We start from the raw sequence: 19,959 nt of genomic DNA on the forward strand, positions 1-19,959 counted from the left end.
GAGGAGGACTAATATACAAGCTCTAATACACTTCATACTCAAAAGGCTTGGATATACGGTATACAGCATATCTATCCTTACCTACAGTAGAATGAGGTACAGTGTCTAAAAATGCACCGTATCATATATCCCAAGCCTGATCAGGTCTGTATTGGTACCAAAATGTACGTACTATTGGAGTTGAGGTACCGTATTATGTAGTGCACCATATCGTGGGTAATGTCCCTGATCTGAAAAGTCTTGCGCTGAGGGGCATTTGTGATGTGACTCGCTGATTGTGTAGTTTGAAGATATACTGAATGTTAATGAGAAAGAAAGAGAGGCACGTTGTACGCTGTCAGAACGTATCATTTATACAGCTTCAAGGAAAAGGGATGTCCGCATAATTGGCCATTTTCTGCCCCCACCAATCATCGTTTATTTTAAATTTTAAATTAAATTAAATTATTTTATACTAAATCCGATAGCCATTACTTATACCAATATTAATATCTCAGTATAGAGTGCATATCTATAGGGATTCTGTCCTTCCCTGAAATTCAATAAATACGTTTATCCCTCCTTGCACCGTACTTCACCACTGACCAAGGTTGACGCAAGAGATTTCTCTTTTCCCCTCCCTACTCATATTGTCTAGTGGAATGTAGAGCACAATCAGTACTGCTGGTTAATGAGGAAATCTGCTCCAGCATCTGCTCAAATACACGGAATTCTATGTACAAAAGGATATAGCTGTCTGTTTTCCCATAACTTTCACACTACACATGCATGTCTGGGGTGGGGGTGCCTATCCTGTATGGCCCACTAAAGGTGCCAGATGGGTTGCATGTGCTGATATAGTCTCGAGATAAGGGCAGACGTGGGAATAAAATTTGGCCCCTGTGACAAGTTTCTAAATGTGAGTCTTTCACAGCTAGCTTCAAATGCATTCTCTGGAGGGTTCATGGGGCATGGCTAAGAAAGTATTCAACCTAAGAGTTACAAATCTGTAAACATGTCACAAAGGGGGATGTTCTGACATGACACACACCACATGTTTAACAGATACTGGGTGACAGACATTCATTTGTCGCTCAGGTTTAGGATTAAGGCGGTAATGTTTGGTCTCGTTGCGTCTGCCATGAGCGCCTGAATGTATTGATGTGACACGTGTGTGTAAGTATTAGTTTAGGAAAGTTATGAGCGGGTATCTACTGAAGGTTGAGTTTAAACGTTATTTTGTAGTTGTTTTTTTACTCTGTGGTAAAACTGTCAATCTCACCGTTGATTTACGACAGAGGATGGGTTTATGTTGTTTCAATGGGAAAAATACTACATTAGAGAGCAAGGTTTTATGACAAATTAGTTTTCAACAAAGGTGTATTTGGGACTAAATACGTGATATCTCATTTTCCTGCGCCAGTGACCTCTCTGAGAGAGAACATAGGACATTTGGGTAACGTACTGTATAGGGATTTCTATTTGATGTTATCCTTTTATTTTGACTGTTCTGCATCTATTGTAATTGTATGTTCTTGGAATACTTTTTTCCTGTAATCTAAGCACTGTTTTTTGGGCTACCCCTTGCTGTATGCTTTCTCCTCTTGTTTTTGTCGGTTGGCATAGACTAAGCTTTTGGTGACTTATGGAAGGACTTTTGGTGGACAAATAACTTACACAGCAAACGTGCGATAAAAATGTGTCTGGCTCAGCTTTTTGTTCTTCTGTTTCTAAGCTTGGGAACACTTCCCCAGATATTAGATGTGATAATCCTCTATAGCTATCACTCTACAATAGATATACTGTAAGCTGTGCTGCTACCAATCTGTGTATCGGGGCATGTTTAATGCTAAGGCCCCAGTCACTGCGTGCACACGTGCGAAGGAGTGCGTGGTGGCGCGTGCACCAGTTTCAGACTGTGGTCTGGGACGCACACATCCAGAGAAGAGCAGGAGATCACGATGGGGGGCGGGGGGGACCTGGCGGGGGTGCGGCTATGACTTCACACGGCTGGTTCGCCCTCATTGGCTGAACCACTGCCGTGATGTGGCCATCGCTCGGCTGCTGAGCCAAAAGACAAAATGCTTCTCTTTTGGGAAAGCTGGTAGCGCACCGCACTTTCTGCAGGCATGTGCAAGTAGTAACTGGGGCTGGCCCCATAGAGGGCCTTATCTTGTTGCGCGAGCAGTGGGGACGAGGCCTAAGAGACATGCACAGCTTTAGTCATGTCATCTTGGCAGGAAGTGCTACCTCTTTGTGTCCCGATCATAATACTATGTCAAAATGGAAAATTAATAGTGTTATTCTTGCCTGTTATATTTCCAATTGAACTTGCGGTAACACATTTTGCCAGCTTTTTGCATTTAGTCAAATTTATTGCCAAAAAATTTGACTACAGAAAATAGATATCACAATGGAGATCTTTATCCATTGCTGTGTTAATACATTTCACTTTTTCAATTTGATGGTGTCTAAAAATAAACCAAGTTTTTTTTTTTTTCACTTTTGTTTTCCATTTGAACATTTAGATACAGATGTAGCAAGGCTTGCGTCAGGGACAGTTTGCCGCAGTTGACCTGTGTGTGTGTGTGTGTGTATATGTATGTATTGTGTGTATGTATATACATATGGTATACCAAATGTTAATTATGACACCTGTAGACAATAGATATAGTCCAGCAAAATTGTAACAGAAAGCGTACTAACAATTAATATACTGTTGTCATGACAGCCATTAATACGTTACAATATCGCTTGCATTCCAATTAATTTACATCTCGTGCAAGTGTTCCTGCTCTGCTATGTTTATTTGTCTCTTCGTTGTTCACAAAACCTGATTTCCAGGCAGGTTGCAAATTGGGACAGGTTTGATAATCAATTGATTCATGACTAAATATATTGAAATATAGTTTTTGTTGTGTGTTAAATGTTATGGGTAGTAATTTGCACTGTAATTTATTTTTAAGAACGTTCAGCACAGGAAGTATGCAAGATGGAAGGCAACATACATTCACAATTGTCTCAAGAATGGTGAGACTCCGGAGTCTGGGCCTATAGGATTCGATGGAGAATATGGTATGTTACTTTTTGTTGTTTTTGTGTACGGTATTCCATTAGGGGGAAAAAACAAAACAATTTTGCTATAAATTGTGAACGGAAATTTCCCAGGAAAATTTTGAGTCTGGGCATCCACAGTGACTAGAGAATCCTTCCTGAGGCCACTCCCTCAGCCAACACTGGGAACTACTTGAAGAAAAGTAGGGGCTTCTTTCACTATTCTTCTCAGCAGAGAACTGCCTAGGGTGAACACCCAAAATGTTTCGCTAGTTGAAATTTTTGTGTTTTTACTCGTTCTTCCTTCATTTCTTTTTCTTTTTTTTTTTTTTAATCAATAAAGCAATTTTGTTATTATACTGTTAATATATGATACTAGCTGAGAGACCCGGCGTTGCCCGGGATGTAAATGCGTAATAGGTAGTATTATTTCTAAATCGTGGAACAATAGGTGAGTATTTGTTGTAAAGGTTGGGAAAAGGGGAGCGGAGGGCGGGGGGAAAAGGGGAGCGGAGGGCAGGGGGAAAGGGGAGCGGAGGGGGGGGGAAAGGGGAGCGGAGGGGGGGGAGAAAGGGGAGCGGAGGGGGGGGGGAATGGGAGGGTTTAAAGGGGAGCGGAGGGGGGGGGAAAGGGGAGCGGAGGGGGGGGGAAAGGGGAGCAGAGGGGGGGGGAAAGGGGAGCGGAGGGGGGGGGGGAAAGGGGAGCGGAGGGGGGGTGGGAAAGGGGAGCGGAGGGGGGGGGGAAGGGGAGCGGAGGGGGGGGAAAGGGGAGCGGAGGGGGGGGGAAAGGGGAGAGGGGGGGGGAAAGGAGAGCGGGGGGGGGAGAAAGGGGAGCGGGGGGGGGGAGAAAGGGGAGCGGGGGGGGGGGAGAAAGGGGAGCAGGGGGGGGGGAAGGGGAGTGGGGGGGGGGGAAGGGGAGTGGGGGGGGGGGAAAGGGGAGTGGGGGACGGGGTGGAGAGCAGTGGGCATATGTATTGTCATAATTTATGTATGTGCATGTCCGTCCCCCCCCCCCCCCCCTCCGTGCGTCCGTCCCCCTGCTGGTTCGGCTGGTGGCCCCCCCCCCGTTCCCCGTGATTCGGTCCCCCCCCTCCCCGTGACACCCCCCCCCCCCCGTTCCCTGTTACTCGCGGCTCGCCCCCCCTGTTCCCTGTGACTCGCCCTCCCCCCCCCCCCCCCCGGCGCCCGCTTTGTCCCCCGATGTGCCGTCCGGCTGAGTGAGGCGTGCAGGCGGCGGCAGGAAGCGCCCTGTGTGGGCCTGATTCGCGAGGGTCCGGCTGAGTGAGGCGTGCAGGTGGCGGCAGGAAGCGCCCTGTGTGGGCCTGAGGCGCGAGGGTCCGGCTGAGTGAGGCGTGCAGGCGGCGGCAGGAAGCGCCCTGTGCGCCTAAAATAGGAGAGTTACTGGCGCCATAAGCTGAGACGGGACGCGCAGTGCTGTGACTTACCTGAGGGGGAGGTAGCGTCGGGGAGGTAAGGGAGCGGCTGGGGTAGGAGGGCCGCGCTTCCCGTCCGGAGCCGGTGCAGGGCGGCGCACGTGATGGAGGGGGGTGGTGGTGTGTGTGTGTGTGTGTGTCTGTGTGTGTGTCCCGTCACTCAGCCTCAGGCCAATGAGAGGTGTGCGGGGACGGGCGGCCCAAGGGACCAATGAGATTTCCCCTAGGGACACCGGACATCCAGACATCCAGACAGGCAGGAAGGCATACAGTGCTTTCACTAATATAGTATAAGATGGGTCAATTGTTTTGTGATATACTAGATGTTTATGCACACATTTGTACATCCATTGGTTAGACTTAGTACTTGATGTTACGGGGGTAACTACAGTAGGTTTAGAAAACACTGATCACCATCATTATTTTTTTTATTGCTGCTGCTACTAATATTATTCGTCAGTGAATCAACTGAAAACAGAGCGATATACTAGAGTGACTTGACTAAGATTACACCCGGTGAGATGACTGAGGCGGGAAAAGAAATACTGTTCCTAAACTGGATACAAACTTACCGTTTTTCCTCGATTGTAAGACACCTTCGATTGTAAGACGCACCATCGATTTGGCCCTTACAATCGAGGAAAATTACTTTTTCACTTAGCATGTTTCAGGAGAGGTCCCATGTCAGCGGAGGATGAAGCGAGCGGCAATGACAGGAGAGGTCCCACGTCTGCAGATGGTTGAAGATGGACAGTGGGTGGGTGTGCTGCAGCAGGACTGGTCCAAAGTCTGCAGGTGAATGAACATGAGAAGACAGCGGGCGTGCGGTGGGGTGCAGCGGCAGGAGATCATAATAGCAGGAGAGCTGAGCAGGAGCAGAGCAGCACAGGGGAAAGGCTTGGGTGGTGCACACTGTAACCTGAAGTCAGACACAGGTCAACTTCTGGTGTTACAGTGTGCACCTTCCAAGCCATGCCGCTCTGCTCCTGCTATTATGATCTATTAGCCGCCTCCGCCACCGCATGCCCGCTGTCTTCTTATCTTCATTCACCTGCAGACTTGGGACCTGTCCTGCCGCCGCTACCGCACTCCCGCCCACTGTCCATCTTCAACCATCTGCAGACGTGGGACCTTTCCTGTCGCCGCCGCACACTTTGTCCTCCGCTGACATGTGACCTCTCCTGAAACATGTTAAGTGAAAAGAGGGGGCTAGTACTGTAGACACTTGAAAAAATTTTTTTTAATACAACAATTCTAAGACGCACCCCGATTTCACACATGTGAAAATCGAAAAAAAGGTGCGTCTTAGAATTGAGGAAATAGGGTAATTGCACTGCAGTACTTTCCACTGGAAATTGGATAAAGATAAATACTGACTTTTTTTTTTTATTTAAATCCCCCAAAGTAGCAAAATGTTCCAGGTCTTAAGAGTTTGGGCTACAATCTGATTCTGCTAGAGGTTCTTTTCTCTCCCTTCATCTTTTATTTGCAGACTTTGGCAATCTTGTACACACTTTGGGAATGTCTGCCCAATACCTGGTACCAATACCTGATGGTACAGTGAGAAGGACACTACCGCAGCAGTGCTGCACACCGTGGTGGATTACATCTATAAGATACAGTTCTGGGCCTCACAATTTGACGGGACTCCAAATACGAAGATTTTTTTTCAATTTCAAATACCTTTAATATATTAGAGGGGCCCTGTACATCAGAAGTGTTTATTCACGCTAAAAATACTTAAGAATAAATTCAATAGTGGTGTGAATCTTTAGTAACAAAAGTTGGATGTACATTAAAAGCAACCTATGTCATGTAAAGAAAAGACAGACAACAATGACTCAACATTTCGCAGGAGAACATAATGGTTTAGTTGGTTCTTTCCTTCGACTTCATATCCACAGTCCCCGTTTTGTTTACGTTCTAAGAATGAACTCTCTCCACCTTTCAATTGCGAGGAGTACTCAAAACACTTTACGATAGTTACTGACTATTTTTTTGTAGGGGCCTCATTTGTATCATAGGTAAGGGCCTTGAAAAGTCTTAATCTGGCACTGGACAAGGAGATCTTAAAATTAGCAGACACACAAGGTATATTTTAAAAACAAGCAACACAGACTGGTGCTTCAACAATTACCCAGCAGTTTTTCCCCCCTAGCTCATGTGCTGAATACACTTCTGTGTCCTCAGAGGTGGCTCATTAAATCTGAAGGTTTCTCATGTTGTGTAGTTTCCAGGCAGAGTTACTGAACTTTTGTTTTATGCCCCACTAATGTTTCTGTGGTTACAACAATCATCTAATTGACAGACAGAAATAAGAAACCCATACAAAGATTGAATGTCAACTATCCTTTAACTCTGTTACAAACATATATTCAGTTTGATGAGAGACACACAGTGGTGATTTAAGTGTTCATTTATAGAAACCACGAAGATCAACATTACGATCTCCGAAATGAAAACTGAAAGCATATTATGGTTTATGTCGGTTTTCTTTTTTTGAATATATAGTTTTTTAAAGAACAGATGGATTAAACACAGTGGTGGCTGTCCGTTCTAAATACTAAACATCTGAAGTCTGTGCCATGTTATTCTAGTCATCAAATAAACAGAGAAAAACTCATAGTTTTTCCTGTCCACGGAAATCTTTAGTAAAAGGTGGAAAGATGTTACTTCATGGCTGTTGTACAGGCCTTGAATGCTCATGTTGAATATGTATTAGTCTTAATCAGCAAGGTATCTCCTACTATTGAACTACTTATTTTTTCACATATCAAAACAGTATTTGTCATAACAGTTGTAGCCCCCTTTCCCTATGCCTAAGGGAACTACGTGTGCTGCTATACCTGTTTGCTCACAGGAGGCCTTCGTCTCTGGGAGCCTGGGGTGAGCTCTTTCTCCTTGCGTGCAGTGCCTCCACCTATGAGGGATTCCAGCGTTGACAGAATGATGCCTCACATGAACCAATACACAGTAAAAAATAATACACCACACAAAGTATATACAGGCATAGCCCGCATTAACGTACGCAATGGGTCCAGAGCATGTATGTAAAGCGAAAATGTACTTAAAGTGAAGCACTACCCTTTTCCCCATTTATCGATGCATGTACTGTACTGCAATCGTCATATACGTGCTTAACTGATGTAAATAACCCATTTGTAACAGGCTCTATAGTCTCAGGGCTTGCGCACAGCTTCGGTACAGGTAGGGACCCAGTATTGCTGTTCAAGACGTGCTGACAGGCGCATGCGTGCGCTGCCGTTTGCTTATTGGGTGATATGTAGAAAAAAGAAAACTGGCGCACAGCCAAAGGAGTGAGTCACCAAGGTATAATTGAAGAATGATCCTTTATTAATCCATAAAACAAACGGAGGTTAGCACCCTCCTACGCGTTTCGTGTACGCCAGTACACTTTATCAAGGAGTGTGTTACATTGTGAACCAAGAGACCATCCCCATGAGGAATACATAGGGGCTTCATTGTTAGCCCTATCTTCAGGGATCTTCTGGCCCCACAGAGGATTATATATCTTCATTATCCCACTAGCCCTATTCTCTGTAACTATTTGCATTTTATGATTGAGATGGATCCAGCGCTGGAGCGCATTAATCACTAACTATCTCTATTGGGTGATATGTCCTTACTCGCGAGTGTACTTAAAGTGAGTGTCCTCAAACCGGGGTATGCCTGTAACTAAGCTTTACTGTACACACATACTAACACATATTACATATAACAACTGTACCCACAGTATAACCCCAGTGACCCAACACTTGGGGGTTCCCCCAAAGTACTGAGGGTTCTGTGGCACCAATACCCCTGGTGTCCTGTCCCAGCAAGTTCCACCCAAATGTGAGGTAGCGCTACCCCCTGTGGATGTAGGTTCACGTTGGGTACCTGCCTGGGTACTTCAGCACCCAGGTGCTGCTTGTCGCGATGGGTTGGAGCAGGTCCCATGTAGCGGGGCCTCCAACACAAATCTCCTTTCTCATAAGGGTCCTGATCCTCCTTCCTCGCAGTGCGAGCTCCAGCCAGAAGGTCTCACACAATGTCTCAGGGTCCTGTGGCCTGGTCCCAGGCTGCAGTGTGCCGTGTGGCCGTCCGGTCACCAGCACAGTACTAATATCACTAATGGGAAGAGTCCCTATCTAGGGCTTTCCCTGCAACACTCCTCTCACTTGGCTCAGAGCCTAACTGGGGCCTAGGGGCAAAGTCTAGGCTTAGCCCAGGAAGCTACTGCTCCCTGTACACTACCTGTCTCCTCGGTGCCTCTGTCAGAACTGACCCGCGCGATCCCTGCATGCGGAGGATATCCTGTCACTCTTTACTACGCGAATCCCATTAGCTGGGGCAACCCCACATGGGCAGTCCTTCCCTCTGGGGATTCTGGCACATGTAGTCCCGCGGCTGCATATGGGGAGCTAACCTAAGATGGCAGCCGCACTCCTTACTCTGTGCATGCGCTCCTCGCCGCTCCAGGCATGCGCAACTCACAAGATTGCCTCCCCCACTTCCCGATCGTGCGGAGCTCCAGAGAACCACGGACCAACTCTCGCGCACCGGAGGCAGAGTACACAGTGTTGAACCTTCTGTTGCACTGTCCTAGTTAACCCTTCACGTTTTGAAAAAGGCCTCTTCTACTCCAAGCCATGACACTGATCTTCCCTAAAAACTAGGGCATTCACTGGACATTATTAGGACTCTGTAATTACTAAGTCAAGGCTGTCCTCTCATTTTTGTTTACAAAACAGTCATTAAATGTCACCCTCTTGATTTCGTTTCTGCATAATTCTATGTTGTCTTGGCTGCACTCCGTTCAACTTCATGAACTAGAAATATATCATCCATAAAACGTTACTGCTATTTTTTGTCTGCTCTTAAGCAATACAGAATGATCCATTTTGAAAAACAAAACGTTTATTTTTGTTTTTAAATTGTGAAGCATTTCATACTCTAGATCCCTTTAGAGTATGTTTTTCGTTGTTCTCAACTGGGGAAAAAAACTAGCTGCCATTTTCTCAGTAAAAAATTATGCTTTTGCTGTTTTTGGTATTCAGCGTGTGTGGGGGGAGAGTGAAAGGGTGCAGAATGGGATTTTTTGTGTGTTTTTTAAAGTTCCATATCTTTCTCAAAATAGTAGATTTGTCACTGTCCAAGCTGCAGACTTGCTTCTGCAAAACGTTTTTTAAATCCTCGTCAATAGTAATATCTTTGCAGCTCCTGTTGTGATTGTCCTCCGTTTGAATAACATCCAGGATTTATTTATTTTTATGTACAGTTTGCTTGATTAATTGTACAGTATAGCTAATAACCTTACTTAAGGTGGTTACAAAACAGATACCATTACCACAATGTCTAGTGCTTAGGTAGATGTGATTGTGAAGGTAGAGAAGTGGTAGGGAGCAGGCATATTTTAATTGTACAGTATGTACTGCTGGTATAAATCTAGAAAATAATGTTTGGAGGAACTGCTTTCAATTATGAGATGTTGCAACACACGTTCATCCTCATATTTATTCCTATCCCTCTTGCAGGGAATTTGCTTTAGAAAGTGACTCATTGTAAAAAATAAATGTCTGTGTGTAGCTGGATATAGATAGGTGTATGTATGTATGTATGTATGTATGTATGTATGTATGTATGTATGTATAAATGTGTGTGTATTTATATATGTATTGATACAACCATGAATTCCGCATTGTATCTGAAAATTCTAGAGGAGCAAAAATGGGTCATGCATCAAGACAAGCAGATCTGCAAAAGAAGACATTCTGCATTTAGAATGGCTTAGTCAAAGTCCGGACATAAACCCAATCAAAATATTGTGGCCGGACCTGAAGTGAGCTGTCCATGCAAGGAAACTCTCAAATGTCAGTTAGTTGAAGCAGTTCTGTAAGGAGGAATGGGCCAAACTTCCTCAAAACCGATTTGAGAGACTGACCAGCAGTTAAAGGAAACGCTTAGGCCTCAGACATAGTACAAGCGCATGACTTTGCGCACGCCTGTGCTTGCCGAGATCTGTGGCCTGCAGTTTTGCGCGATGGGTGGGGGGAGGGAGGGCGCATGCCTGTGACGTCACGTAAGCTTTTCACCCTAATTGGCTGAACTGCGCAGGTGACCAGGCCGTCGTGTGGCAAAAACAAACAAGTTTGTCTCGCCACGCATTGGTCGCCTCGCCACTCACGTGCGCACTATGCACATGCGCATTGGCCTTCCTTTGTTTGTATTTAATGCGTGCGACGTTGCTCGTGCCATAGCAACCACTATGGACGCAGCCTCAGTTGAAGTTATTGCTGCTCAAGGGGTACTGAATATAATGGTTCACATACTTTTTCACACATGGATATTGAATGTTTAATCATTTATGGATAAATAAATGTTTGTTTGCCGTCTATAATTCATCTGGGGTTCCCCCTCCCCTTCCTCGGTCCCCCGACTGTTGAAGCCTATATAGTTGGTCACGAGTTTGAGTTCTGGGGGTTGGGGGCCTGGTTGGTGGGGAGGGCCGGTTGTGCCTGTGGCTGGACTGTTTTCCCTGGGCCCACGTCGGGGTTGGACCGAACTACCGGGTCAGATCGAGCGGTTTCCGGCTCTCGCGGGTCTGAACTGGGACCTGGGTCCAATCCGTGAGCGGACTGCCGAAGCCTCGAGAGACTCGGTCTTGGACTCAATCACACAGGTTTGATCTCCATTAATGGGTTTATAAGTCCAGGCCTATCAGGTCATTCAGGACCAGGTGATTAGTGGAGAAGCGATCCATTATAGTACAGTGGGGTGAAAAAGAAAGTACACCCTCTTTGAATTCTATGGTTTTCCATGTCAGGACATAATAATGATCATCTGTTCCTTAGCAGGTCTTTAAATTAGGTAAATACAACCTCAGATGAACAACAACACATGACATATTACACCGTGTCATGATTTATTTAACAAAAATAAAGCCAAAATGGAGAAGCTATGTGTGAAAAACTAAGTTTACCTTATGATTCAATAGCTTGTTGAACCAACTTTAGTAGCAATAGCTTGAAGTAATCGTTTTTTGTATGACTTTATCAGTCTCTCACATCATTGTGGAGGAATTTTGGCCCACTATTCTTTAAAATGTTGCTTCAGTTCATTGAGGTTTGTGGGCATTTGTTTATGCACAGCTCTCTTAAGGTCCAGCCACAGCATTTCAATCAGGTTGAGGTCTGGACTTTGACTGGGCCATTGCAACACTTTCATTCTTTTCTTTTTCAGCCATTCTGTTGTAGATTTGCTGGTGTGCTTGGGATCATTGTCCTGTTGCATGACCCAATTTCAGCCAAGCTTTAGCTGTCTGACAGATGTCCTCACATTTGACTCTAGAATACTTTGGTATACAGAGGAGTTCATGGTCGACTCAATGACTGCAAGATTCCCAGGTTCTCTGGCTGCAAACCAAGCACAAATCATCACCCCTTCACCACCGTGCTTGACAGTTGGTATGAGGTGTTTGTGCTGATTTGCTGTGTTTGGTTTTCGCCAAACGTGGCGCTGTGCATTATGGCCAAACATCTCCACTTTTGTCTCGTTTGTTCAAAGGACATTGTTCCTGAAGTCTTGTGGATTGTTCAGATGCAACTTTGCAAACCTAGGCCGTGCTGCCATGTTCTTTTTAGAGAGAAGAAGCTTTCTCCTGGCATGCCTTCCAAACAAACCATACTTGTTCAGTCTTTTACTAATTGTACTGTCATGAACTTTAACAGTGACATTTAACATGCTAACTGAGGCCTGTAGAGTCTGAGATTTAACACTTTGTTTTTGTGCAATTTCTTTGAGCATTGCACGGTCTGACCTTGGGATGAATTTGCTGGGACGTCCACTCCTGGGAAGATTGGCAACTGTCTTGAATGTTTTCCACTTTTAAATAATCTTTCTCACTGTACAATGATGGACTTTAAATTGTTTGAAAATGGCCTTATAACCCTTCCCAGATTAATGGGCAGCAACACTTGCTTCTCTAAGATCATTGCTGATGTCTTTCCTCCTTGGCATTGTGATAACACACACCTGAATGCTCCAGACCAGCAAACTGGTAAAACTTCGGCTTTTATAGAGGTGGTCACACTTGCTGATCAATTAATCAAGGGCATTTGATTAGCAGCGCCTGTCTGCTACTTAGCATCTTAATTCCTATGGAAGCAGTAACGGTGTACTTAGTTTTTCACAAATGGCTTCTCCATTTTGGCGTTATTTTTGTTAAATAAATCATGACACGGTGTAATATGTCATGTGTTGTTGTTCATCTGAGGTTGTATTTACCTAATTTTAAGACCTGCTAAGGAACAGATGATTGTTATTATGTCCTGATATGTAAAACCATAGAATTCAAAGAGGGTGTACTTTCTTTTTCACACCACTATATATTGTATTTGCTGTTCATATTTACGATTGTTTTTTTGAAAGTTTGACGGGGCTAATTGGAGTCCCATCAGGGCGTGTTGCCAACCTGGCCCACAAAGCTTCATAATTAGCTCACTGGAACAATATGGGAGGAACAGACTTTTCCCAAATATTGCTAGAAGTGGCCTTAGAGTTATACTATATACTTCCCTCATCCCCTTCCCTTACTCGCTTCTCTCCCCTCCCCCTTTGTCCCCCCTCTCCTCCATCCCCCCTCTCCCTCCTCTCTTCCTCCCTCCCTCTTTCCTTCCCCTCCCCCTTTTTACCTTCTCCCCTCCCTCCCCCCATGACCATCTATATAAATATATCAATACAGGTTGGGTGCTCGGTACGCTACGCCACATGACGCACAATACTCACATACAGGGCAAGCATTTCTGAGCTTTCTCAGCTGAGTAACCCACTCCCCAATCAAAGCCAATTTGGTATCACTGCTTTTGCTATGTACTATTAGGCATAAGCATACCTTACTATATACCTTGGCTATCTATCATCTCCTCAATCCCTCTCGCCACAGTACATTATATGTAGTTAATATTATCACTTTATGTTAAGAACTTATTTTACTCTATTTACCTATTAAATGTTAAGCTTTAATGCCTAGGAGTGCACTTCCAAATGAGCTTCTAGTTGCTAAGTGGTGGCAATAAATATGTCTTCACTTCTCAGCTGTAGTTAATTCTAGTATATTCAGCTCATTAGTTGCACCCACCATCAATCTTGACGGCTCAGGCACTATCATATTACTATCACATTATTTGATTTAGTGAGCATTATATTCCCTTTTTGTTTTTCATTCGGAGATATGAACATGGTTTTCAATCCCCGAAGTGGATAAGTCGACTACCCCGGGCCAAACACACACGATTCATATCCAAAAAATTGCAAAAAGAAATTAGAGACCTAATAAAATAATTTCCCTAACAGATATATAGAGGGTGCAGCACCAAGGCCAGCGAGATTATACTTTATATTCAACCCACATCAGACCTATTCAAGAATAGATTACCTAATCACTACTAAAAATATTTTTCACGCCTCTTCTCGCTCAGATATTGGCCCAATTACGTGGTCAGACCATGCGCCAATTGACCTGACTCACTCTCCCCTTTGTCAAAAATAATTCTTTCCACTGGAGGCTAAATGACTCCCTATTAAACCACCCTGAAATAGAAAACAAAATTAAACCATCTCTGAATGAGTACTTTAATATAAACAAGGGCTCTGTCTTGTCTCCTGTGATGCTTTGGGAAGCACACAAGGCAACGATTAGAGGTGACCATCTCCATCGCCTTCCACAGGAAAAAAAAATTTGAATTTCTATAAAGATCTAATTGATAAAATCGACAAATCTGGAACAGCTACACAAAATTAATCCGTCAATTTTTTATAAATCCCTCTCCGTAGCCAGAGTAGCACTGAGACAGATTTAATTAGAGGATGTGGAAAAGCCCTTGAAATGGCCCAAGCAATGGTGATATGACAAGGGAAACAAAGCTGATAGACTCCTAGCTAGCAAACTCAGGGGGGTGCAGGTCGGGTCACAAATATCCACGATTAGAGGTAAAAATGGCATTATCACCTATAACGACAAGGAAATCGCCCAAGAATTTACTCAATTCTATACAAAACTATACAATTTGAACTCTTCGAAGGAGAAATTCCAGTCCTGAAACTCAGAGGCTGTTTCTAAATACCTGGAGAATTGTAACCTAACCCAATTAGCCAAGACTGAGTGTCACTCTAAATGTTAAGATCACCCAGGCGGAGCTATCAGATGCAGTTAAGTCATTAAAAGCAGCCAAGACCCCAGGACCTGATGATGGGTTCACTAATGTTTATTATTAAAAAATTCCTTGCGAACGTTTCCTTATATTTGCTGGAGATGTTCAATTCATTTCTGGAAGGGAAGCCAATCCCAACCACTATGTCCTCCGCCAACCTGGCTATTATATATAAAGAGGGTCGTGACCCTATGCAGTGTAGCAGTTACCGTCCAATATCCAGCTTAATACTGATCTCAAAATATATAGTAAAATTCCGGCAAATAGGAATAAAGTCCCATTTTGCCAAGATTAATTCATATTGAGAAGGTGGGATTAGTTTCCGGAAAGCAAGCCTCGGACAACACCTGAAAAATAATAGATATTGTGGACCATGTGCATCTCACTGGGACCAAGGCTGTTCTTTTGAGCTTCGATGCGGAGAAGGCGTTTGACAGAATAGATTGGGTATTCCTGGACAGAACAATGCACAAATGTGGCTTTAAGGGTCCCTTCCTAGAAGGAGTCAGAGTACTATATCAGAACCCAACGGCTTTGGGTAAGCTTCCAGAGAATGACCTGGACTTGATTCAAATCAGAAATGGAACAAGGCAAGGTTGCCATTGTCCCCTCTCCTCTTCGCCTTGTCGATTTGAACCCTAGCCTCAAATATTAGAGCAAATATTCAGGGCATCACATTGGGAAAATAAATTACAAATCTCTCTATTTGAAGACGATATTATTTTAACATTGGCCAACACTCAAACGTCCCTACCCAATCTACAATGTGTATTAACAGAATTAGGGAAAATATCAGGCTACAAAAGTAATAATGATAAATCAGAGGCCCTAAATTTGAATTTCCCAGCCCCGGAGATTAATCTATTACAACTAAATTTTAATTATAGATGGAGTTCCTCTCACATTAAATATTTGGGAGTAAATGTGACCAGGCATTATAACTCCCTCTCTCAATGTAATTATCTGCCCCTATTTGACAGGATCAAAAAAAATTTATCGAACTGGGATAGGTTTCGGATATCGTGGATCGGGAGAATAGTATCGGTCATGATGAGTATATTCCCCAGGTTATTACATTATTTTCAGAACCTCCCGATCCGGATACCCGGATCTGAACTAGAAACTCTGCAAAACAGAATATTCCAATTCATTTGGCAGGGCAAAAGTCCTAGGACGGCAAGGTCAGTTATGCTGGTCTCAAGAGCAAGAGGGGGTATGGGAGTTCCAGACATATTGAAATATTACCAAACTGCTCAATTGCGACAGGTAATAGTATGGAACGCTGACCAAAAATTGTGTTGTTGGCTGGCCATAGAATCCCAATATTGAAGGGCGGCCTCTCTGCCAATGTCACTCTGGGCTCCTGATAAACGTGAACCAAGTATAAAAATGTTTTAGCTGGGATCAATGAGATGCACCTGGGACGTCTGGAACAAAACTAAAGACAAATTTAAACTTCACCTTCGTCCCAGCTCACTCCGCTTTTCGATAATCCTAATTTCCCTCCAGGCTGCGACTCTAAACAATTTGACCAATTCAAAGTTAAAAATATCAGGACAATAGCAGATCTGCTACACAAAAGGAAGCTTCTTAACTTCCAAGAGCTTTGGAGTAAATATGACGCACCAGATGTTTAAATATCTCCAAATCAGGCACTTTTTGTATAAAGTCTCTCAAACTCGAGTTTCCTGAACTCTCAAGTTTCGAATCACTTTGCAGGGGAGGAACCTATCAGAAGGGCCTGATCACGAGAATATATATGGGTATGGAAGCTTTGGTTAATACTCCCGACCACAATTACATGCTCAAATGGGCGGCAGATCTAAATTTAGTTATTGATAGAGATGACTAGGAGGACATCTGGGAATTTGCAGCAAAAACCTCCATATGTACTACCACTAAAGAAAATATTTATAAGATTCTATTTCATTGGTATCTTACGCCAAGTAGGCTGAAAAAAATCTATCCTGAGATGTCTGACTTGTGTTGGAGGGCTTGTGGACAGAAGGGGGATATGGTCCACATCTGGTGGACATGCCATGCTATTCAGAAATATTGGCTCACCATCCAAACTATTATTAAAGACACAACAGAGCTATCTATCCCTATTGACCCACTGAACTTCCTAATCGCAAAACAGTGGAAGATATCAGTCGCCCTCCAAGACGTTTTATTTCATTTATACTGACTCCCGCCAGGTGCGCTATCGTTGCCTACTGAAGAGACTAGCGTCCCCACCCCTCCCCCCTTCTAGACAAACAGTAGAGAAAAGAATACATGAGGTGATGATTATGGAAAAGATGACAGCTTTTTTTGAGCATCAACGGACGAATTCTATAGAACCTGGGACCCATGGTTAGAGAGTTGAGTCGTGATAGTGACGATTGGAACTGAAGGATCGGGATAACCGGATTTGAGTATATTGGTCTGGGGAACCTAATTCTGAGGATGGTGGACACTAGGAAAACCATGACAAAATAGAACTGGCCTGTAAGGGCCCACAAACTGTCTTAATTACAGAGGTGGACGTTGGGAATTGGGGTCTCACTCCTCCCCCCCCCCCCCTCCACAGTTACTTTTACTTCTAATTATTTTATGTTCTCAACACAATATTGAACAGTACCAGTCGGTTTTCTTTTTACCAACTGAATTATCGTTTGTATACTTAAATGTGCGGGTATAATCTGGTCAGATTTTGTATAATATTCCACAACCGCAGTATTATTTTAGCATATGTATTTGTATGAGCCTACTACCATACTTTCCGATGTGTGTTCTGCTGAAAACTCTAATCTAATAAAAATATTTGAAACAAAAAGTATCATGTTTTTGTGACATTTGTTTGATCAGGTTATCTTTATCTATTAGGATTTCGATTAAGAAATAATAACATTTTAGGTTTGAAATACTGTATGTGAAAATACCATGTGGTTCACAAACGTTTTCTCATATCTATCTATATCCCCATGTCAGTTCCAAATACATGCTTTGCATTGTTAGGGTAAGGGATAAACTGGGTTTTAACAAAGCATAAATTAAAACATCTGCAGGGTGTGTGCGCAGCATTTGGCTGCCTTATTGCATGTTTGAGCTGCTTAACACATTCAGACTAATTGAAGCACAACCAAAAGTGGTTCAATTATCCCAAGGAAAAGAGAGCATGAGAAACAAACACAAAGGCTCTCTTGTCAGGAAACAAAATGCAGAGTTTAGGATTTAAGAAATGTTTTAATAAAACATATTAAATAAAATGCCACAACTACCACCAGGAGCTATAATTCCTCACTTTCCATGCCACATATTGTTCATCTTTGCCAATATAACTCATTGCCGATTTACTATGAGAAATACAGTAATTAATGACAATTAAGAACGCGCACAATATACAGTACTTCTAGTCCTGTCATTGATATACTTTACACACCGATATCACCAATTCTAATTTATATTGTTTACAAAAGTAAAACCTTTCATTGTGCTACTTTAAAAAAAAAAATTTTTTTTTATTATATCCCCAATGTAGTTTGTTGCATCAAACAATGTAGACTCTGCAATTTAGGTTTTGTGTTAATAACAATACATTTCAGTAACAAGGCTTTTTTTAATCAGTGGCTCTGCCTGTTGTTCAAATGTGTGTTGTCTGCAGGAAACTTAAGTCTGTTTTTATGTTGAAAGCACAAGAATATTTACTCTAGCTTTGGACAAACCACCAGGTATGTGTAGTGCAGAAGGCCCAGTAAACGTAATAGGAGCTATTCATCATGGTCTCCCTGCTGCAAATGGGGGTAAAGCCAATGCAAAATGCAGTCCCAACTGTATCAAGGAAACTGAATCCTATTAGAAGCAATAGCACAATTCTGGTACAGTTTCATTTATCGTGCTGTTTTGAAGTTTAGACATTTGACTTAAAAAAATAAGTTCCCAAACCCATTGATCTAGGATAATCTGTTGAATAGGTGAACAATGCTTAAATTGAATGCCCAGTTGAGACCCTAAATGGGGGCAAGAACAGATGATGGTAAGACATTAGTATTTTTTGCTTTGCCCACTTTACAGAGCCATTATTGTATTCTATTTATCATTATCGGCTTGCCATTTCCATGTGTAAGTAAAGGAGTGGGAGTGGTGATGGAGAGCACATATTGAAATATCCCAAAGTCTGTGCATGGCATGTCCCCTATTACCACGTTTTTCTCTCCAAAGTGCTATTCCCCATGTGCTTCATGAAAAACACACTGTAACTCGAGTGAATGTTCTTATAGTCGTGTGTGTGTGTGTGTTTTCCTGCCCTTATTTTATAGAGGAGGCTAATCCATGGAAAACCAAATAGAAAGGCACAGTTTAGCCTTTCTGAGAGGTCAGCAGCGGGTACGGTACTCGCTCATCTATCCAACTTTTTTGAAAAACTGATGTAGACCAATGTAAACATAATGTATTTTTAGTGCCACTGGAACAAACTGCAGTATGCCCAAAGAATCAGTTTAAAAAAAAAATCTGCAATGTCCCAAAAAAGATGGATCATGTTGAATGAAAAGAGACCGAACACAAAGTACTGTTTGTTTTTCACCTCCTACTGTACATTAAAATGGTTGAAAAACGGGAGGGAAGAAAGTAAATCTGTTATTTATTCTTCTTAATATAACTGCTGCTGACAAAAAAAAAAAAAAAAAAAAATGTAAAGTATGCCAGATGTGTGTGGACAAGCTGCTCTAGAACTAGAAATGAAAGATTCATTTTTTTTTGTTTTTTTTTGTACTCATTAAAAAAACAACTGGTAATACAGGACAGGCAGTCTTTCCTCAAAAATATTATGCTGCCATAGAGATCCCAAATAGAATCAGTGGTTTCTCAGTAATGCCACAGTCTTTAAAGCAGGTGAACACAGTTGGGATCGAATCCCTTCTTTGTAAACTTGTACCTCTCTCTGCTGCAGGCACCAAGGTTTGTCTACTGATAGTGTGTGTAACTAATTCTTTGTTAATAAAATGAATTATCTGACATTACTCGATTTATTTTTATTCCCTCAAAGGGCATCAATTAGTGATATGCGCTCCAACATATAGATCCAATCTTGATATAAATCCTTAAATGAGATGCAGAAAATAGGTACTGGGGCTAGTGACTCCTTGATAAAGGGTGGATTGCCCGAAACGCGTATGAGGGTACCTACCTCCGTTTTTTAACTATGGATTAATAAAGGACTTCACATATTTTTATCAGTCTTTTGATGTGGGACCCACTCTGCTCAGAGCTGTGCGTTGGAGTGTTTTTCCTTGGGCCTCA

General features: G+C 43.0%; 1 protein-coding gene across 2 annotated transcripts in view; it reads left to right on the forward strand.

The window, feature by feature from the left end:
- Positions 1-19,959, forward strand: part of VTA1 (vesicle trafficking 1) — a 76,772-nt gene that overhangs the window by 12,033 nt on the left and 44,780 nt on the right. For both annotated transcript variants that reach the window (XM_075597106.1, XM_075597107.1), the window contains exon 3: positions 2,946-3,054. In XM_075597106.1, the coding sequence (XP_075453221.1) occupies positions 2,946-3,054 (109 nt within the window). The remainder of the gene's footprint in view (positions 1-2,945; positions 3,055-19,959) is intronic.

Source organism: Ascaphus truei, chromosome 4 (assembly GCF_040206685.1).
Source record: "Ascaphus truei isolate aAscTru1 chromosome 4, aAscTru1.hap1, whole genome shotgun sequence".
Lineage (NCBI taxonomy): Eukaryota > Metazoa > Chordata > Amphibia > Anura > Ascaphidae > Ascaphus > Ascaphus truei.